We start from the raw sequence: 21,180 nt of genomic DNA on the forward strand, positions 1-21,180 counted from the left end.
GACCAGCGTTTGCGTAGATCTATCCAGAGCCGCATACAGCCCTTGATCACCTTCAGGCACAGTCCGTAGTCCTATGCAGAGTTCGCAGGCCGAGCACTTCCGATCCCAACCACCGTTTGGCGAGCTCGGTATCAGCCACGAGCCACGACGCCGCCCAAAATATCTTCCCGGCCGGGCGAATGCTGTCATTTTAAAAAAATTCATGGAGTGGCATCGACAGGCCCATGTCATATATCATTGCGGAGATCGGAATCGTCCATCTACCGCGCCTTGCCCGCCTGGTTGGCAGCCTCTATTCCAGTATTAGCAGAATCCAAGAAGTCCCGGCAGCAGTAATATAGTTTCCAATTCGTAGAATTGAGTGGCATTTTACACCATCGCAAGAAACCGTGAGAGAAAGATAAAAGGACGACACTCACCTCGCCTCGTCGCATCCTCCAACAGCCCTACGTCAACCTCCGAGCGTGGCAGCATCACGTAGCGCACCACACTGCCGCGAATGAACATGTTCTTGACTGACGACAGGTGTGGGTACTTGTCCAGATCCAATACTTCGACCTCGTCGAGCTTGATGTTCAGGTACTGGTCGACCGACTTGAGGATACCGCGAATGCGGATGTCGTTCTTGAGTTCGATGGTGACGGTCTGGTTGGTAAGGGTCTTGAAAAAACTGCAAAAGCATCAATGTCAATTCATCGTCCTCAATACACTCGATCTGGAAGCGTACCTGAAGAAGAGCATGGTGGCAGTGGTGGCCCCGGCGAGCAGAGGGGCAGGACGGGCGTGAAACGTGTGCAAGGAAAGAGTGACAGTCACTGGAAACTGTCAAGCTGGAACAGTGTACAGTGAAGAGATTGGAGCTCAAGGATTTGCCGGTCGGAGGGTGGAAAGAAGATCGAGTGCTGCGAATGGAACGTGAAAGTGCACATTCAAGTTGGTCGTGCAAGCGTTGCTAGAGAACTGCTGGTCACGTGTATCACATGACCTCTAGACATTCGCTCGCCGGGCTCCCATAATGAAGCTGGCTCCGGTACAAAAATCAACCCCCCCCCCCCCCCCCCCCCCCCAAAGAAAAGAAAAAAAGGTCAATATAGATGCGGAGAAGGAGATTAACTCTGTTCTCTAGATTTCTCCATTGGACGCGGGAAAATAATTTACCAAAACATTTGGTGGAATTCTCGGTGGGAGGAATACAATGTCTCATGGTTAAGGTGCCGAACCCCTGGGAGGTCAGGGAGCTAGCTGTAGCTCGCACTATCTCATAATAGACAAGGCAAAAATTTGGTACATCTTCAGGCATCGACGAAGCTCGGTATTTGCTACCGAGGCAAGGATAATGAGGATTTGAAACCAAATAGAATAGAACGAGATACTTGAAGGGAGTGAACCCACACGAATAAATACATGGGAGATTTCAGTAATCACAGCATCGGTCCGCTCATTATACATCGGTAAGTAGGGCAAAATTATAGATCCATCATCAACATTGAATCTGCTCATCATTACATTACATTCATGGAGATTCACGCCGACTGCCTTCTCCTTGGCTTCATCGCCCACCCCGACAGGCAAGTCCAACCAGCACCATTCTTCCGGCCTTCATCAAACAACGCCCCAACCCCCTCGAGCAGCTTCGACCTCTCACGACCCATCTCCATGCGCAACTTCACCAGCCACTGTTCCCACATCCATCCTCCCAGCAGACCAGTCAAACTAGCAATGTCACCGGTGCTGCCAACAGGTCCCTGAACTGCCTCGTACTCCTCAATCTGACTCTGGACTCGAGGGGCAGGAGTCTCCCTCGGTGGAGGTTGCTCAGCAGGCTCCACGCCGACGGGAAGGAACATCCAGGCGCGCTTGATGTCTGTGTACCCACTGCGATGGAGACGAGAGAGAAAGCTTTTCGATAGGACAGGATCATACCCACGCGTACGCAGGTTGAATGCAAACTCCACTGAGGTCGCCGATGCGTATGGGCCCGCACGCGAGATCTCCGCATCCAGGACCAGGAATTCGAGATAACCGCCTGGCTTCAGACAGCGGAAACACTCCCTGAGGACCAAATCAAACTCGTCTCGGAGCAGGCCGGTGGGACATTCAGCTTTCAGGAGAGCATGCAAGCAGCGAGCGGAGATGACATCAAATTGATTATTGGCAAATGGTAGCGCCCACAGATGAGCCACATCAACCAGACGATGGTTTGGCGGACCCTTGATTGCGCTGTTGACGATCTGATTCTTGGTATGAACCGTGTAGACCTTGGCATTTGGGAACTCATGGGCGGCATGCCACGCCCACTCGCATGAAGCTTGACCACCGAGGTCCAGAATTCGAAGGGTGCATTTCCTCTTCTTCTTCTTCTCCGGGGAAGGGTTTGGTTGCGCCTGTGCTCGTGCAATCCGCTTGTTCGCCGGACTGGCCAGCAGTCGGCCGCCGTTGAGGAAACGAAGCGCGTCGACGGCCCACATGGGTTGCATGAGCTGGGCCAGCACAAGCTGTTCTTTTTCTATCTTGTCGAATTGCGCTTTCTCGGCGAGCACCGAGGTGACGATGGAGTTTCGAGGCGCTTGGGAGAAGGGGCCTTTGTATGGAGGTCGCTCCGGCCGAACCAATTCATACTTGCCCGTGAGGCAGTTGATATGAAGGTCCTCCAACCCCAAACGAATGGATTGAATGGCATCAAAGCGCACATTGCGATGCAGGAACCCGTCGGTGTGACCAGAACGCTGCCAGATAGCTTGGAAACCTCGCCAATAGATTGAGTCCCTACTGGCGTGCACCGGCGGTGGTGGGCTGTGAACTTGAGGACTTCCTTCGGCAAACCGGACAGCCTTCTTGGGAGCAGAGTCTGTTGCCGAGTCCTGTACATCGCTTTCATTAAGATCGGAATGTCTCTCAGTGGGGCCGATCTCGTTCACCGGGTTGGTTTCACTGAGAGCGGCCAAGTAGGATGCTTGGGCAGCAAGCCAAACGCTGGTTCGGTCAAGGCTGACCATCGCCCGGTCGTGCAGGTCCTTGTCATAGAGTTCGTCGTACTCATAGCCATTCCCAGACCGAGGGATCTCCTGGACCTGACCCACATCAAAGGCAGCACTCATAGGACTATCTTGAGCAATAGTTGGCCGAGTGGGAGTTTCAGAAACAATGCGGACTGCTGTCGGAGGACCGTCTTCGTCCGGGACAGCAGTGAGTTGATCCTCAACCGATTGACGTTCAGGCCAATTGATGACTTGTTCGACAACTTCTCCTTCATCTCGACGCCAGGGGAGATTATAAAATCCCTCAGCCACGGCGGATGACGGGACATGATTGGAAGTTGGGATTGACCAGGTGTGACGAGCACGGGGAGCAAGTGAGGCAAAGAAGCCACCCGGAGACGGAATGCTCAGATTGCTGAAACTGTAGCCTGATGTGTCAGACGCTGGAGTGACTCCGTCCGCACTGCGTGGCCGACTGGGGGCAATTTGGAGCTGCGACATCTCATCGTTACCCTCGGAGGTCTCTGACCATGACTCCGGAGTACGATCATGGGAAATATGCTGCAACATGGCAAATGCATCGTCAGGAAGGTAAACTCCTCGATCAGACGGTGTAGGCTCCCGAGATAGTTCATCGTCCTGTTGCCACGGCGAAGGCACGCGATTGCGAGGCGTGGAAGGGATTTGCGGGAAACTCCCCAGGACATGTCGCCAGTCGTCGTGGGAACTCTCAATGGAGATAGGAATGGTGTCTATGCCCTCATCGGAATTATCTTCTCCATTCTCATTCCCATCTACATCAGGTCGAACATGGACATCTTGGACGTCCCAGCTGGTATCAGGAAGTGAGTGGGTGTCCGGGGTTGCCAACGCGCTGAGATTCGATTCCTGGTCCGACGAAATACTCCCATCCAGAGAAGGCGGCGCATGGCACGCAGGCACAGCCCGCGCGAGAATCGAGAGCGCCGCAGGAGAGACTGGGATCTTGGGAGGAGGCGTGGGAGGGATTGGCGAACTTTTGTGAGCCCCGGTCATGGATGGCCATACTGAGGTCGGAGGAATCTCGAGGGGGGTCAAATAATGTTTCCGACTACTTGTCGAGGTCATTGAAGTTCGCGTAATGGGAGTCTCCAGACTCGATCGTTTCGTACTGGAAGGAGAGAAGCAGCTGTCGCTCAAATCGGTTGAATTGTCATCGGTGTCGATCTCATCATCGGTGGCATCATACAGGTCATCAAATTCTTGAACCTGATGCTGCCACTCCGTATCAGAGCAAGATGAGGTTGTTCCAGCCGAGAGGGGAGACATGAGTCGGCGGGCATTAGTAGGCCCCGATAGGCCGGTAGTTTTCAGTTTCAATCGCGGGCTGGTCTGTTTGAGTGGAAGTTTAGATAGGGATAGGCTGCCAGAGCTATTCCCTGCGAACTGTGAGTTGCGTGTATCCTCCTCCATTATAGTATTAAGCACCGTCCCCCGGGCCTGCCGGAGAGGCGGACATCTGGCAATCGAAGGGCGAAATGAGTCGGTCATTGTGCTCGCACTTAGGACTGCGCGATGCTGATTTTCTTTGATATCAGGCAGAGACGCAAGTGTCTATGGGTATCGCAAATTGCAAAGAAAGTGCATCGACACCGATCGACGGGTCTAGCACGGTCGAAAGAGACAAGAAAGCAAATAGAAGGAAAAACTGGCCACAGCTACCAGAGCCAGAGGCGAAGAAAGATATGACGGAGTGAAAGACGCCAGGACTTCGAGGGTAAAAGCCCCCGGGCCGTGAGATTGCATATATACAGTAGTCGTACCGGGCGCGGACTGGCCGCTCCGGGGAATGTGCGATGAAGAATCGATCCCTGTTCGTCCAATGCAGAAACTACTGCGGGATTGGGCACGACTAGCCTACAATCACCTGGTCGTGGGGAGGGAGCTTGCATGTTCATTGGTGAGTTCCCGATGGGCGCTTCGCCTTTGACCGGGTTGTCAAAAGCGACTCGGCGTGACACCAGGGCAGTTAATTGCGAGCAGCCACGAATCATAGTCGTCGAGTTGGTGATGAACCGCCAGGGTTGGACCGTGCGTAAGTGACGGCCCGACTCATTGGTCCGCAGTTAGCGCCGAGTTACTATGTTTAGGTATATTAACGGCTTCTATAGGGTAATTAGTGTTGCATGACACACAGATTTCACGCTAATAGGACAAAATGCCCCTCAATGCATCCGAATCCAGCAAGATACAGTACTACTGTACACCGCTCAGATGAAGTTAATAATAGAAAACCAGGCTAATTGACCGCAATTCGCGGACAGACAGTGTGCCCACTGTGAATCCATATGCATGCAACCCTACACGCTATCGTCCAAGGGAAGGCGTCTGATGTCATACAGCTCACACCCCCTATAGGGCTGACATGAATATACTTGCCCACACTGTAGACTCCTGAGCCCATCTAACTCAAGCAAAGTTCTCGTGACGAGTAGCTCTGGGAAATTTGTATCAAAAATGTCAGATCTTATAGTCATGTGGTTTGGGGTAAAACACACGCCCTTTGGAGCGAGCGATGGCTGTCGCAAAGCCAAAACTCAAATCCTAGCGGAATGTCCGCTGCTGGTTTCTCCCTGCCCAGGCCCTCTTGACTGTTAGTGGTTGAGGTTGAGCCGGGAATATTGCAGTACTGGTCAAGGATAATGTTACCATACAGAATTCTGGCCCCCATAATACAATCTTTTAGTTATTTTATGTCGGAGTCTGAATTTCCTGTATTCACTAGTAAATTTACTAGATAGTGTCATGTGACAATGATTGAAAACGATGGTATTCAGGTCTAGCTATCGTGTCCATATTTATAGTAGAGAAGCGGGTTAGTGACGGGGAATTCCCAGATGGGTAAGTGGACAGATGCGGCAGCTGAATAAATTACCTGGGGGCCATTATTCTGACATTATGCTAATAGTCATGCTCGCCTCCATTTGCCTCGCGAGCACTAGACAGTTAATCAGAGTCGACATCCTTCGTGCGATGACCGCACGGTTACCTTACGGAACCCTTACGCGCAACGGCTCACAGTATTTAAGGCTGATCTTCCCCCGAAACCTGTTTTGCACTGCACCAACCATTGACGCTCGCCCATTGCTATTTCCCTGACTACATACAAGAAGTCAAACATAAAGTTACAACATGTCAAAGTTTAGTCCGGAGATATGGTATCTCGTGTTCCAACTAGTACAGCTTCCTATATCCAAATCCGGCTATTCACTGGCCACATTGCTAAAATATTCTCACTAGCTGGACCTCCGCGAAGATATGAAGAATTTTTGTGCGGTATCAAAATCATTTTATATGCTAGCGACACCATTTCTGTACAGATCAGTCGTTCTAGGGCCATCGAAAGCCACTAGGAGAGCCAACTGGGACATTTTTCCAACCGACGTTTCAAGTTCAGTTGAAAAAGAAAAGACAGGCCATGGTTTCCTGTACCGACTCCTTGAAAGTCGCAACAAAAACCTGCGAGCTTTTGTGCGAGATGTGACACTTGAGAGTAATTTTGATATGAGAGATTGTCAAAGAATCTATGAAAAGCTTAAGCAGTCCGACAATGTGATAGTCAAACTGGTGAAGCAATTGCCAAATCTGGAGAACGTATTGTAACTCGAAGCATTCTAAGTCTCTGGTACATGTGACCTATACTAATGATAATATGCAGTTTACATGATGACTATCCCTTATCAGATGGATTTATACATGCAATGTGCGATCATAGCAAGTCCCCAAAACTCCATTTGTTTGGAGAAAGTGGCAAAACTCAAGCCAAAATCCAAATGACTTGTGTTCAGACTCTCCATACCAGCGTCCCTACTCTAAAGTTGAAAGGGAGGAACACGACGAACGCCTCGGTGTCCCGTCCTGAAATTGCTCTTCATAAACTCTTTGCCAGTTGTCCCAATCTTCAAGATTTGTCTGTTCAAATTTCCAGCTTTAGAAGAGGATGCTGCCCTCCCCATCCATCAGAAATTATTTTCACAAGAATCGAGCCCCTCGAGCTGGGTGAAGACCAAACAATCCCGCCTTTACGAAATCTTTCACTGAGTGGATATTTGCCAACAGAAGCGGAATTTAAATCCTGGCAAAACGAGTATCTTTGGTCCAAGATAACGTCACTCAGTTTGGGACCGGAGGCAACTCATGAGTTCTTAAAACCTGTCACGGGCTGTACGCAATCTCTTCTGGCTTTCGAGATCACTGCATACAGCGACCCGAATTTGGATGTTTGTTACGAGCTTGAGGACTTCCTACTTTCCTTCGGTTCTTTGAAACGTCTGAGTATCAAAGGATATTTCACATCAATTGCCGCGGTCGCACATCATCCCAATCTAAAGCACCTCACACTGCATACCATCGAGGAACCCACTCGAGAAAGACCTACGCTTGGGGCAGAAGATATCAAGCTTCTTGATTATCACTGTCCCAACCTCGAGAATCTGGAAATTGACATTCGCCGGAACCGGAAGTGGGTGAGTATTGATAGATGCAACAGAATCTATTCCAGTTAAAAGACTAATTATTTTCTTTTCAGCCCGAGGGCCCAATTACTGCGCTAGCGCATGGGTTCCACAACCTTCGTTGTCTCCAACTTCATGTTGGCCTGGAAATGAGAAGAGCCTGTCGCCAATACTTTGATGAACTGGAGGAACCCACAATACTCAATGAACAATTGGAGTCCAATTATGAAGAAGATGATGATGTGGAGCAGAGTGCCATTCTGACATCCTCAACTGCAAAAGATTTTGGGCAACTCTTTTTTTATCATAGAAATCTCCCATCGAGATTGCAAACGGTCTTCCTGAATACTGGTGAAAGGTTACGTCGCTTCCCACAACGTACTCCAGCCTACGCTGAAGGAGAGAGACACTGCGCAAGAACATTTGGAATTCAATCTCCACAGGATGAAGGCCATGAACTGGTCATGACTGAGTTGGAAGTTAAATAAAGTGACAGTATTCACCGCAGCATGAAAACGAGTCTCGGGGGTAAAGACCAAGATCTATGGAGTTTTGTCGATTTCCGGCTTTATCTTGTCCAATTTACCTCGAGAAATAGTACAGTAGTACGGATTCAATGTCCTTTTTATTTCTTTTTATATACAATTTTCATTCTTTTTCAGATTAGATTGAGTATAATTATGGAACTTGCTTGAATCATTACAGAGGACCAATGCTCAGCAGTCGTGAATGGCCACTTGCTACACATGTCTTATGGCTTCGCAATCCGGATTTGTAATTTACTCGAGTTTCATATATTATCCTCTATTGGCTTGAGTCATAACTCTGCTATTCAACACCCCACCTAGGCTATGGTCGTAAGCATCCACTCAGCGAGGTGAGTAGGTGGTATCATCTCACTTACCTTCATGTCAGCTGCTCCCCCGTTTAACGATCGTCTCCTCCAGCCCTTTACTCCCACTGTAATGAAAATGATACCATTCCAAAACCCACGCAGCGATCCCAGCGCACTAACAGCCAGTAAGAGTGAATATGACTGGTAGTTTGGGTGAATAAAAGTGGAAACACGGTTAATCGTCGGCGTGACCCAGGTTGCTAGCAGAGCAAGAAAGAACAGTGAAGGCATGAGGATATACTCCTTGAATGATACGCTTCTCTGTTTTGGAGACTTGGATTTCAAGAGGCTGATAGGACTAGATGAAGCTAGCGGAGTGGAGGTGCATTCCACGGAGGATTGGCTTGTGATTTGCGAAGTTGAAATTGGTGGTGATTTATTTCGGGGATCTGATTCGACGATAGTGACAGTACCATTAGAACCATCAAAGGGGTTCTTGTCAGCGGAATTGGAGGTCAGGGCAATGTGGTCGTCCGCGCTCAAATTGAGTTCGTCTCGCAGTCGTGAGATCTCGATACCGATGAGGCAATATATAATCATCACAGCCGCTATGGTCAGCCTATTATATATGAGCAGGTGTCGGAACGACCGAGTTGATACAGGTGCTCGAGGCTACACGCACCAGACAGGTATATAGTAGAGAATTAGACGGATAAGCATCCAATTTGCAGATATTGAACACCAAATCTGTTGAAATTCATCTGCATGTCAATTTACCGCCGAGCTTGATATCGCATTCTGGAAGATACACACCGTTTCACTGCCGTATATAGGCCCTTTCTCGGGAGTTTGAATAAACAAGAAGACCAAGGCTGGTATAAATGTAAGAGTGGTAATTGCACCTATATATTTAATTTCGAGTTTGTGTAAAGAGTGCGCGTCAAAGCGATAGAAGACAACAAGATAGGTGTCCATGGCCATGGCAAATGTCCACAGCACATCTGCAAGCGGGAACCTGTAGATCTCGTCAACGCTGCTAGTTTGGTAGAACAAATTTCAAGGTGTGTACATTTGTAATGCGAAGCCCTGAAACTGGCATAAAGACGAGCTATCTCCAGCTCCAGGACCACTGACGGAAATCATTGTCGCGACAGAGTCGAGCAAGTTGTAAAACGCATTAAAGAAGATAATACGGTGGATCGGATTGCGGAAGTATCGCGAACAACAAAAGGTAGCAATAATTGCAATTGTCCCTAGAGCGGATAGAGCAGAAGAGACTCGGCCAGCGATGGCTATCCTGTCGATTTGGGCATTAGACAGTGGCATGATGAAGGTGATCCCCTCCGTGGAGGAGCTTTAAATTTGTAGTCAGTCAATCACAAGTTGGCTGATAACCCATATAACTTTGGGATCGAAGTATTTCATGCAGGATTTTCATGTTATATTTGCAGCAAACAATTAGGTTTTACATTTCACGCCACGGCCGGCCGCACATGGCCACACCGATTTCGTCCGGATGGCGTGATATTAAGGATATAAATCGACGATGCGACCTAGTAGATCGACATCTATCACGTCATCTGCAGGTCCCATTTGTTGCTAGTTCCACCAAATCTGCCTCGTGTTCGAAGCTGTTCTTTCGCAGCTATTGTTTAATAATACGATGAAATTGGCTCATTAAAATTGACCTCTCATAGATATCTTTAAGGAATTATTGTCATGTCTCAGCAATGAAAGACAGCAAAGATCAAGAATATCCTACACTCCACATAACCTTTTGCTGAATTAGCCGCTAGTCTCTGATCAGCACTAGAAAACTTTGTTATACGAGAAAGCTAGCAATGGCATTATTATAGCCAATCGTGTCTAGAGCGCTTAAGACGATTAATCCCTGGCTCATTACAGTACGTCCCGAAACTGGTGCAATCATCTCTAGTAAATTGCGACCCCTTTCTGTCGACAAAAAACAAAATTCATCTATCGATTTTGTCATCATATTACGTCACGACCAACCTAGAACCCGCATAGTGCGGATATGCTAGTAATTCGACCCGACCCATACGTTGAATGCTTCAAGCAAGCATGGGCCCCTATAGTCGGAGATCTTTGTGAAATGTAGATGCGTAATTAGAGTCTTGTTAACTGCCCCGATTTGGTCAGTTAAGCTGATCGTGCGGGCCGTAAAAATAAAAAAGGAATCGCACATTATCTTGTCGCTTACAAATAAATAGGCACGGTGTGCTTTTCAGAGCCTAATGAAGGGATAACGTACAGCTCCCAGCTCGTCCAGAGGGGAATTGAAGAATCCAACGAGCTATGTCATTCCTGACTCCAGAGTTGAATCCCTAAGCCTGTGATTACCAGCTACTTTTGATTGGTGAGCGCAGGGTTTCAACCAAACAGTGTGGCTAACCATGACGCATACATAATGAAGACGGAAAAAATGAAACGGGAATCAGTCCCTCGCAAGTATATAAAGCCTGTTTCGTAGTCGCAAGGCCATCCTTTTTTAATTAGTAGAAAAGCTTGTAGTCTTTCATACTATCCTCACGAGGCCACAGAAGTAACGAAAACATGGCAGCTTCTACCATTGACAAGTCAAAGCCATATTTTCCTCTCGCTGGAGGCGCTGACGATGGCTGGTCTACCGAAGATGAAGCGACAGCCACATGCTTTTGTGGTGCGGTTCAACTGTCATTCGTAAGTCTCGATTTGGATCTCTTCGTTTTGCGCTGCTCTAACAGTTGCTCTAAACTCCCAGCCAACCCATGGGCCTGGCTACGTTGGCTCCTTCGTATGTAACTGCTCTGACTGCCACAAGCTTACTGCATCCGTGCACGCGACCAACTTCACGGTTTATGACACGCACCTAAAACATCTGCGTGGTCGCGACAACTTGAAGACATATAGTCAGTCGCGCACTGTGTTCTTTAAAACTCCTGGCAAGGACAACACCATGACCAACTATTTCTGTTCCACGTGCGGCTCCCTCATGTATCGCGTCGGTGCGGCTTTCCCGAATATGAGTATTCTGCGCGTTGGCAGTGTGGATGATTTCTCTTTGCACGAGACTAAACTGAGACCTACGATGGAGCAGTTCACTAAAGACCGCGTGGCCTGGAAGGCTCCTACGGAAGGGACTAAGCAATTTGTGGAAGATGGGTTGCATGTACAATAGTTTTCAAAATCAGTTATACCTCCATACCCTTCCGACTTAATTCCCAAACATTATCAGACCGGCGCTAGTTCTAACAAGGCATGATACTTGACACCCCGCTTCCTAGGCCGCTTCCTAGAATAGTGCCTGTATTAATGGTGAAACTGATTTCGACCCAATCTGTATCACAAGATGCCCCTGAAGAACGGCCCAGTAGGAGATGAATACCAGCTTCGAGATGCTTATATAGGAAGATGAGTGATGGCACGGACGGTCGCCATTCCGGACTCTTATGAGAGCTCGACAACCCTTCACTATCACCCCACCGAATTCACCTTGCCGTCCGGCCAAACCACCCCGATCAGTAACAACAAACTCCTAACCGGGCCTTATATCTTTTACGCAAAACTACATAGTGGATCGTGTCATAGATGAGCTCATGCTGGGAAGTGGCTAGGTTTGGCGTCATCTTGGTTCGACCACTCGTGATTGACTGTTAAAATACGCCGTCGGGAGGTGTCAGATGCATTGGATTGACAATTGAATACATACTTTAAATACCTCTGTAATTTTTTCTCCAAGCTTACTGAATCTAAATTGCTCAAACCATTCTCTTCGGGTTCAAAAGGCGCATAAATCTGACACCTAGCGCTGCGGAATAGCTTCACTGTTCGGTTTTTATGATCAGATCTTGGAGGGGTGTCTTCTGGCTGCCGTCTTCGTCAAAGTTATCCGCATCCAACCACTTCTCCATGGCTCCTTTCACCTTCCCCGTCCATTCATCCCGCAACATCGAAAACCAAGCTGTGTCTCTGCTTAGTCCCTTGACGACCATGTGTTGTCTGAAAATGCCCTCGTGCACGAATCCTAGGCGCAGTGCCGCCTTCCGCGACGGCGCATTGAGCGAATCACACTTCCACTCGACTCGCCTGTAGTTCAGATCTTCAAATGCGTGACGTGCCAAGAGATAAATCGCCTCAGTGGCACCAGTTGTGCGTTGAAGAGCTGATGAAAACATCACATTCCCAATTTCAACAGTCAAGTGATCCGGGGTTATTCGCATAAGGGACAGATACCCAATTGCTTTGCCGGAGCTGGGCATAGAACTGCGTTTGTCGATTATCGCGAAGAAAAACGGATCCAGGGAGGCCGATTTCGAGGCGATGCTCTTTTCGAAAGAATCGACCTGGGAATATGGTCCGTCACCCATGTAGTCCCATAGAGATGTTCTCGCAAGATCACTGCCACCAGTCAGGCTGAAGAGATCGCTGGCATGTTTTGGTTCAAGCTTTTCCAAGAGAATGGTTCGGCCGGGGAGACGGGTTTTGCTTGAGGGTAATAGAGCTGGGGCAGAGGAGACAATTGGACCGCGTGGTCGAGCCAGTGCCGCCATCATGAAACGCGATTTTCCTTTCTCGAAGGTGGCTTCTTTACGAAACGAAGAGTATTAAATCATAAGTTTGCGGATGTGACTCGACAATCAGCCCCGATGTTCGGCGATCTGAGCGTATTTGATTGGCTGTTCCCCCGAAAACCAAGCCACATTAAGAGGCACGCCCTATGCAACTTTCAAAGTGGCTGAATGCATAGATTTCTGATGATGCTGGTTTCAAACTGAAAATACTTCAAATTAACGATTTATCTCGCAATACGTCAGATTTCCAGGAGGCCCGCATACTGACTGATTGAGGTGGCAGGAGTGACGACATGTTTAAACGGGTCGAATGATTCCAATAGCACCGCAGCCACCTCCGAAACGTTTTGGTCTGTAAGAGCTGAATAAACTGACTTACCAAAATCTTGTGAGACTCTAGGCACAGCACCATATGCGGTTGAACCGCACTTACGGGGCGGGGATCGCAATCCTTACTGAAACGGGAAGAACGGTCTTCACAGCCACAACTCTGATAGATGTCTCCACAAAATACATAATGTTTCGACCGTAGAAGAACCCATTTTTATGGTCAAATTTATGGAAGTATAAGCTCTTTATCTACTGTTAAGTATCGTCCCATCCCGACCGCAAATCCTTCCCTCCTCATTCATGAGCCGGCTTTATACAAGTGAAGATGAGTAAGTAAATAAAAGCTGTTTCTAACTCAAGGGGTTTAATCATTAGCGAGGGGTTTGAGTACTACGGAGTGCAATTATTCGCAATGGATTATCATCGAATTGATGTAACCCGCTTCCCTAATGTTTGATCCGTAAGTAACTGATCTCGCAAAAATACTAACTTGGTTCCGTGGTTACATATTTGCTGCGTCATGCATTTCCGCTTGGATTTCATTCCTTTTTTTAAGTAGTGAGACGAAATAGCGATGCTGATCTCGGACGGCGTTGACAGCGTAAATATCCGTTGCCTAAACAAATGAAATTGCGATTATCATCATTTCTTTATACTGTCCAGAAATTGGCCAATTTCTGAGCGCAGACCATGGACGATGTTGTAGTTCGCGAAATCAACCACATTGGGACAATGATTTCCTCTAGGCTGCCACACTGGGACACTTTTGCTTGGCAACGCTAAACCTCTTTAGGTCAGATTTCGCGAAGCACCGTGGCTAAGCTTCCCGGCGCGTGCAATGATTGGCTGCTTCACCGCTGAATACTTTTCTTCTGCGCTCGCTCGTATCGCGGCGGCTGAGACCGCCAAGGGGGGTTTTATTTAAACCATGTAACGCCCTTCTTCATGGTCATGTTAGGGAAGATTATAACTCTTGGCGGTTATCCTCAACTTGCAATTCTCTGCATTACAATATGTATTTCGCCTACAAGCACATAAAAAAGAAGCGCCGACAGCGCCGGGAGCAACTGGCCCAGCAGGAAGCCCAGCAGGAAGCTCAGCAGGCTCAGTTCCCAGCAACCGAGCCAGGCGTTGGTGTCACTCCGATTTATGATGCCAGTGCCGCTGATGTTTCTATACCTGCCCCCAAGCCTCAAGCAGATCCAACTGAGGAGAAGAAGAAAGCCGAGCTCTCCCCCGAGGAGCTTGCGGAAAAGAAGAGAAGAAGAGTTTACCGCTGGAAGATTATTTTCGGTCTCTTTTTCCCCTTTGCCCTGCAAGCTCTCGACACCACCATTGTGGCATCAGCCTTACCATTTATCGCAAAGGATTTCGGTATGTCTCTCGTCTCCTGAATATCATCTTTCGGAACATGCCTGTTAAAACTCCCTAGGCGAACTCAAGCAATTGAACTGGATCATCTCGGCCTTTAACCTGACATCGGCGGCATTCCTGTTCTTTTGGGCACAGCTGACGGACCTGTTCGGCCGGATTACCACCATCCTTGCTGCCACTGTTATCATGATGGTTGGGTCCGCCATTTGCACCGGTGCGCCGACCTCCGCCTACGGGGTATTATTGCTCGGGCGTGCCCTACAAGGCGTCGGCGCCGCTGGGGTCAACATCTCCATCCGCACAATCCTGGCGGATCGCGTATCATTGCGTGACTATGCTCTGAACTGGACCATTTTCAGTCTTGTGGCTAGTATCAGTTTCAGCATTGGCCCCGTCATCGGCGGATACTTGACTGAGGCCTCGTGGCGGTGGTGCTTTGCGATCAACCTGCCCGTCGGTGTTCTGGCCATTATCTTGATCTTGCTGCTGCTACGCGGGGAGCTTCTCGGACCGCAAGAACTGCCGGAGCTGCACGGGCATGATCTTGCAACAAAACATGGTCGCTTCCTCGCTCGTCTGATGACAATTGACTACGGTGGCCAGATGCTTTTTCTTTGGGGCTTTGGACTGCTTATCCTTGCGTTGACTTGGGGCGGTGGCACCTTTGGATGGAGCTCGGCTGCCGTGGTGGCACCGCTCGTCATCGGTGCTGTCCTCGCCATCTTCTGGGTCGTATATGAGTATTTGATGTCACCAGGGCGCTTGATGTCGCGTTTCTTTCACTTCCAAAGGGCCATGGTACCTTGGAAGTTGCTGTCGCAGCGAGACATTGGCTTGCTGGTGTATATCAACATTGCCGTCGGCATGTCCATGTTTGCTGTGATGTACTTTATGGACCTGTACTTTGCCGTGGTTGAACAGCAAAGTGCGGGCAAGGCCGGGACTTCGCTGCTGTATTTCCTACCGGGGCTTGGAGGTAAGTAGAAATCTGTCTATTTTGGGACAAAGTAAACATGCTAATTCATGTCAACAGTCGGTGCCTACATGGCCATGTTCTCGTCGAACGTCTGGCCTCGCCAGACCTTTCCTGCGCTGCTTCTCGGCGGCATAACATCCGCCGTGGGGATGACGGTGATGGCCTACGCCGTCCACGCGCAAAAAAGCAGCCTAGTCTACGGCATGATGGCCCTCATCGGGCACGGCGTCGGAATGCGAATGAATCCGGGGTCCGTCCACGGGCTGGCGTTCTTCCCCAAAAGCACTGCCTCGATTACATGCCTGGTGTCTTTCGCAATGCCCTTTGGCGGTCTTGTCGGGCTGACGGTCATGACCACCGTGTACACGAACAAGAGTGGCCCGAGCCTAGTCGGGCAGCGTGACGCAATCAAGTGGGCATTCATCTCGATGATCCCCTTCATGTGGCTGGGTGTTCTTTTGACGACTTTCCTCGGCAACGTTTGGATCTCTAAGACTGGTGGCCATGAGGTCGTGCACGGAGCGTACCTGTGGAGTTTCCTGACGCGCAAGAAGTTGGCCCGAGAGCACATCTCGCATACGAACGATCTAGGCCAGGCGTCTGGGGCCGCTGAGAAGACGAGGGATGTAGAAACCGGGGCAAGGGAACCGTCGAGCGCGTCTGCTCCTCACGAAACGCAGCCCTAGCCACGCGATGGCGAAGTGTATAGTCAACTCCTTTAAAAATTAATTGAATAATAGATATCCCCATGGTGATTGTTATGGTCAATTTCCTTGTTTTTGTAGTTAGTACAGTTGTAAAGCCCCACAAAAAACAAGGATGTGACAGCTGGGACTGGCCGGCATCTCACCCGGGATGGTACCTTAATGGTCTAGCCTCTTCGTCCCCCGGTCGCTTCCCCCTCTTTAGTGGCGTCCAGTAGCTAACAGACTCACCAAGGCCGTTGGGAAGCCATTGGGATACTTTGGGGATCGCAGTCGGCTCGGACCACAGTGCCCCGTGCGCCAGACTGGGCTCCTCCCTCCACTGGGGATCCATAGGACAGTTGTTGAGCGACTGTCGGATGAGCAAAAATATGGGAACCTGTCGATCTAACACCTATGGATGCACTACTGTGGATATGGAGTGGATAGGCGGTGTTGGATACCTTTAGGGAACTACGATTAGTCCGTGGTTCTTCTCTAGGGAAGCAGAGAGGAGCTTCGATGGGCATTTCATTTGGATCATCCGACGCGCCCGACCTTGAGTATGGCAATTCCTGCGACCGGAATGTCCTGAATAGGCAATCCAGACATGAGCTCCAGAGGGTCCATCGACGATCGCTGCAATGCCCCACGTGAGATGCAAAAACCCTTATCGCCGCATTTTTTTTTAGTTCTGGAATGCGAGATTGGATCTGGCTGGCCCTTGTGTTTCCACTGTCGCCACTGACTCCGTTAAACATAGAGCTTAGTAGAGCTCTATAATAATCAGTCTGCTCCCTCCTTTCTGTTCCACTTTCTTCTCTTCCCTCCCACCACAACCCCCAACACCACCACCACCATCACAACCATGACACCACCCGCCATCATCGCCCCCTCCATCCTCAGCGCCGACTTCGGCAACCTCGGCCATGAATGCTCCCGGAAGATGGAAGAGGGCTCAGACTGGCTCCACGTCGACATCATGGACGGCCACTTCGTGCCGAACATGACCATCGGCTCGCCTGTTGTGACCAAGATCCGGGGCTATGTCGACCGACCCCTCGAGCCCAACGGCCGTGGCACCTTCGACTGCCATATGATGATCATGGAGGTTCGTGAAACCAATCCCGCGGCATTCCGCGCGAATCCGCGAACAACCCCCGGGGTTGAATTTTCATTGACTGACGGGTAAATTGCATCCGCTATAGCCTCATAAATGGGTCCGCGAGTTCGCCAAGTCCGGCTGCGACTTGTACTGCTTCCACTACGAGGCGGCTGTCTCTTCCGTCGCCGCGACCGAGCCCACTGACACAACGACGAAGACGCGCACCAGCCCGCGGGCGCTGATCCGCTACATCCATGAGGAGGGCATGCAGGCCGGCATTGCCATTAAGCCCGACACACCCGTCGACGTGCTGTGGGATATCCTCGACTCAGAAGACCCTCTGGAGCGGCCCGATGTGAGTAATCTTCTTTTTCCCCCTCCAATTCAATTGCCGACAGCTAAGCTAACCATTGGATTTTTTCTGCCCCACAGATGGCTCTCGTCATGACCGTGCACCCCGGTTTCGGCGGCCAGAAATTCATGGCCTCCGAGCTGCCCAAGGTGACAGCGCTGCGCGAGCGGTATCCCGACTTGAATATCGAGGTTGATGGCGGGTTAGGGTTAGGCACGATCGACCAGGCTGCCGAAGCCGGTGCCAATGTGATCGTTGCGGGCTCAGCGATCTTTGGTGCGACGGATCCTGCCGATGTGATTGCGAAAATGCGCGAGGCCGTGCAATCACGACGTTCATAAATAAAGTCTACCCAACCCAAAAAGACGGCGTTCTAGTGTTTCTGAGTCTTGTTTTCTGGTCGCACATGAAGCACAGGTGAATCGGGTTTCATTTTGCTCTAGCGTTGGGGAGGGGTTTGTTGGTTATTTTGTGTCTTGTTTTATGCTTATTCTCTCTAATGACTGGTGGAATAACTGGCATCCTAATAAATACGCACTTCACGCATTCCGCTGAGAAATCCAGATAAGTATTCTGCGACTAGCAACAGCAGACAGACAGGCTCAACTACAAAACATGCATTATGTCCTCATGTACAATTAATTCATCATCAGGTCGTAAACGGGCATGTCCATCACTCGGGGGCCGGAGTAGCCTCGGCAGCCTTGGAATCCTCATCGGGCTGCGAGTCCTCTTTCGGAGCCGGATCAGTAGCCTTAGGTTCCTCCTTGGATTCGCCCTCATCCTCATCCTTGGTATCATCTTTGATCGCTTCAGCACTCGGCTTCGATTCCTCAATCGTCTCCTCCTCAATCTTCTCCTCTTGCGCCTTCTGCGCGGCCTCCTTGCGAATTCCATCTAACGACACCTCCGGTTCATGCGATGAGATCGACTGCCGGATCACATTTACCGCCTTCTCTTGCTCCCCCTTATCGCCGGCCGAGATGATAGATCCCCGATGATGCTGGACTAGGCCCAGGGCTTCAACATTGTCGGCATGGAAGTTCGCCGACGACTCCGCCGCCATCTCCGGCACAAGAGGTGGGCGTTTCGGGCCCTTGGGGGACTGGGGAGCCGTGTCTGGCAGCTCGGCGGCCACGGAGCCGCGGTGCACGGCGACGGGCTTGCTCTCAGCCACCTCCGCGTCTACCTTCTTGGTGGGCTCGGCGCTGGATGCCTCCTTCTTCTTTTCCTCAGACTTGTCCTTTGCCTTGGCTGCTGCTTCCGAGCTGGCCTGCCGCAGCGCCAGTACAGCTTGCTCGTCTTTCTTCTCTGCCGGTTTGGTCGCAGGGGGACTTTGGATCTTGATAGTGGATGGCTTCGGGGTTGCAGGCTCGGTCTCGGTCGGCTTGTTCGCGGCTTGCGTGTCGAGCGGGGCGGGGGTAGTGGCAGTGGCAGACACGCCGTCCAGATCCTGAACGTTGTTGACCTCCATGCGCAGTTCACCAAATTCATTCCATTCCTCGATCTGCTCCAGGTCCTACACGGAAAGAAGGGGGTTATGTTAGCGGAGTGTCCTGTTCGGTGCGGGGAGTGTCAACAACAAAGGTAACTTACACCGACGACGGTGCCGTATTTCACTAGGCCCGGCAGCTTCTTGCCCTTGGCACGGCGGCCCCAGAGCTTGCGGGCCGCTTCATCGGTGGCGACGTCAAGGGCCTTGAAAGGGAGCTTGTTGGCCTTGAGGATAGTCTCCAGACGTGCGGTGGCAGTGACGATATGGGACGACCCCGCGGTCAGAGAGGTATACAGGTAGAGGGTTGAGTCGGACATGGTGAGATGAGTGAGGTGCGGTGGGGTGAAGAAGGACTGGCTCTCAATGCATCCAGGCTCGGGAATTGGAGGCAGGCAGAACTTCGTCCTCCAGCGCCTGGGACTTGTTTTCGGTGGGGTTGGAACAACAGGGAGACAACCAGGGGAGGCAACGGGAATTTCCCCTTTATGACGTGGGGTCACGTGGACGGGACTATATTCTACCAGCGATGGAAGGGGAAGGGAAATGCAAAGATGCTGATTCTCTTTTATATGATGCGGCTTTCTCCACATTTTCCTCATGTGTTCCATGTCTCCAATTTCCCTCAGTCCTGGCAGATGGAGCTGTGTGTGGCAATTTGACGTCAGCCCGACCCTTCGAACCTGGTTCCACTCGCTACATGGGCAGCAACTCTGGATGATGGTAAGATGGGCATCGAACTGGTTCTGTCCCCGTGTAATCGGATGCGGCATACGGGAACCATCCAATTCGGGTAGGCAGCTGGACGGCCCATTTCTATGGCAATTCCCGACGCTGATTGACAAAATGCACGCCTATAGATCGAGGGCCTCAGTGTGGTAAATCCTGTTTCCAAGGATGGTGAGGCGAAAGCCATCCCAATAAATAGGTTGTTTGCCTGCTCATGAACTACCCACACTGCTCCAGCGAACCCGAGAGGGTATCACAAGCTTATCTGCGCTGCATCGCACAGCGAATTGATTCCACAGCCTCAAGATCTTTGCCGTATTGTGGAAGAGACTGCCCAGCCAGCTGACTCTGTGTCGGTCCTTCTGTCCGCTTGCAAAACCAGCCTCGGGGAAGCGCACGGAGGCTCTTGCAGAGACACCCGGTCCCGAGAGGAGCACCCGGGACTACGGGCTGTCGACGACGAGGCGAGCACCAAGCCACTGGCTCTCCTGCGCATCACGAGAGAACCACGAACAGCGTCTACTGCTCCAGTTGAGAGGCTGGTAGCAGGATCGTGTGATGCGCCGCAATGCAGGTCGAGAGGTTCACGGAATCAGATATGAATGGCCTGGTTGGGCACGGCTTGTCGAGTTCTGCGAACCCCTGGGGGTTGTCCTGCAATAGAGGATGTGTTATATCCCGGTGCACTGGTCCTTGTCAGAAATCTCTCTCTCTCCTGACGGCAAGGTCCACTTGGCCCGGATGTCGATCCAGCTCAGCACTAACCAACTGATCCATCACCACCACAACAAGAAGCGGTAATCGCGCATCGCCAAAAACATTGAGCTCATCACGTGGTGCGCCGTGCCCCAGTTGTGAAATTGGGCGTGTAAGCAGGGTTCGTGAGTTAGTCGACGACTCAGTAATGGACTCCAGTCATCTGCAGGGTCCGTCTGATTCTCCGCAGCGACGTGGCAGGCCTCCAGCTGGTCCCCCGGGCGCAGTAGTCCCCCAGCCCACTTCGGGCACTGGACGGCCTCGGGTCGCCTCGGGGCGATCCGGTTCGCTGCCTCACTTTGTTGTCCTCGTCACCGCCAGAATGAGCAATGCCCGGGTGGTGGGAGATCCAGGGAGGCAGTAGAACTGGGCATGAACTATGATTACTTTTGTCGCGGGTACTAACAACTGACGTGCGCAGCCAGCTCGAGAGTGCTCAGTGTCCAGGGCCTAGGCCCAGACTCTCCTCTCACTCCATGTTTGTGGTCGATCAGGATGCGCACTGA

General features: G+C 50.7%; 9 protein-coding genes across 9 annotated transcripts; 3 read left to right on the forward strand and 6 right to left on the reverse strand.

Annotated features, from left to right (window-relative positions):
• Positions 1-260: 260 nt before the first annotated feature.
• Positions 261-741, reverse strand: N7510_001659 (Sm-like protein LSM2; the record flags this gene model as incomplete). Its single annotated transcript, XM_056973586.1, has 3 exons — positions 261-292; positions 420-670; positions 728-741. 3 exons carry the CDS (start codon positions 739-741, stop codon positions 261-263), a joined length of 297 nt encoding a protein of 98 aa, XP_056838703.1.
• Positions 742-1,523: 782 nt separating this feature from the next.
• N7510_001660 (uncharacterized protein) lies at positions 1,524-4,508 on the reverse strand (the record flags this gene model as incomplete). The annotated part of the gene is made up of 1 exon (XM_056973587.1): positions 1,524-4,508. One exon carries the CDS (start codon positions 4,506-4,508, stop codon positions 1,524-1,526), a length of 2,985 nt encoding a protein of 994 aa, XP_056838704.1.
• Positions 4,509-4,675: 167 nt separating this feature from the next.
• Positions 4,676-5,011, reverse strand: N7510_001661 (uncharacterized protein; the record flags this gene model as incomplete). The annotated part of the gene is made up of 1 exon (XM_056973588.1): positions 4,676-5,011. One exon carries the CDS (start codon positions 5,009-5,011, stop codon positions 4,676-4,678), a length of 336 nt encoding a protein of 111 aa, XP_056838705.1.
• Positions 5,012-8,315: 3,304 nt separating this feature from the next.
• Positions 8,316-8,906, reverse strand: N7510_001662 (uncharacterized protein; the record flags this gene model as incomplete). The annotated part of the gene is made up of 1 exon (XM_056973589.1): positions 8,316-8,906. One exon carries the CDS (start codon positions 8,904-8,906, stop codon positions 8,316-8,318), a length of 591 nt encoding a protein of 196 aa, XP_056838706.1.
• Positions 8,907-10,880: 1,974 nt separating this feature from the next.
• Positions 10,881-11,484, forward strand: N7510_001663 (GFA family protein; the record flags this gene model as incomplete). Its single annotated transcript, XM_056973590.1, has 2 exons — positions 10,881-11,006; positions 11,128-11,484. The coding sequence occupies 2 exons, from the start codon at positions 10,881-10,883 to the stop codon at positions 11,482-11,484; spliced, it is 483 nt and encodes a 160-aa protein (XP_056838707.1).
• A 643-nt stretch (positions 11,485-12,127) lies between these two features.
• Positions 12,128-12,856, reverse strand: N7510_001664 (GNAT family N-acetyltransferase; the record flags this gene model as incomplete). Its single annotated transcript, XM_056973591.1, has 1 exon — positions 12,128-12,856. One exon carries the CDS (start codon positions 12,854-12,856, stop codon positions 12,128-12,130), a length of 729 nt encoding a protein of 242 aa, XP_056838708.1.
• Positions 12,857-14,220: 1,364 nt separating this feature from the next.
• mfs56 (uncharacterized protein) lies at positions 14,221-16,243 on the forward strand (the record flags this gene model as incomplete). The annotated part of the gene is made up of 3 exons (XM_056973592.1): positions 14,221-14,581; positions 14,640-15,557; positions 15,615-16,243. 3 exons carry the CDS (start codon positions 14,221-14,223, stop codon positions 16,241-16,243), a joined length of 1,908 nt encoding a protein of 635 aa, XP_056838709.1.
• Positions 16,244-17,108: 865 nt separating this feature from the next.
• N7510_001666 (ribulose-phosphate 3-epimerase RPE1) lies at positions 17,109-18,038 on the forward strand (the record flags this gene model as incomplete). The annotated part of the gene is made up of 3 exons (XM_056973593.1): positions 17,109-17,351; positions 17,449-17,700; positions 17,778-18,038. The coding sequence occupies 3 exons, from the start codon at positions 17,109-17,111 to the stop codon at positions 18,036-18,038; spliced, it is 756 nt and encodes a 251-aa protein (XP_056838710.1).
• A 332-nt stretch (positions 18,039-18,370) lies between these two features.
• N7510_001667 (uncharacterized protein) lies at positions 18,371-19,509 on the reverse strand (the record flags this gene model as incomplete). The annotated part of the gene is made up of 2 exons (XM_056973594.1): positions 18,371-19,216; positions 19,294-19,509. The coding sequence occupies 2 exons, from the start codon at positions 19,507-19,509 to the stop codon at positions 18,371-18,373; spliced, it is 1,062 nt and encodes a 353-aa protein (XP_056838711.1).
• Between the last annotated feature and the right edge of the window lie 1,671 nt (positions 19,510-21,180).

This window comes from Penicillium lagena, assembly GCF_028827675.1.
Source record: "Penicillium lagena strain IBT 129212 chromosome Unknown utg000001l_segment0_segment0, whole genome shotgun sequence".
Lineage (NCBI taxonomy): Eukaryota > Fungi > Ascomycota > Eurotiomycetes > Eurotiales > Aspergillaceae > Penicillium > Penicillium lagena.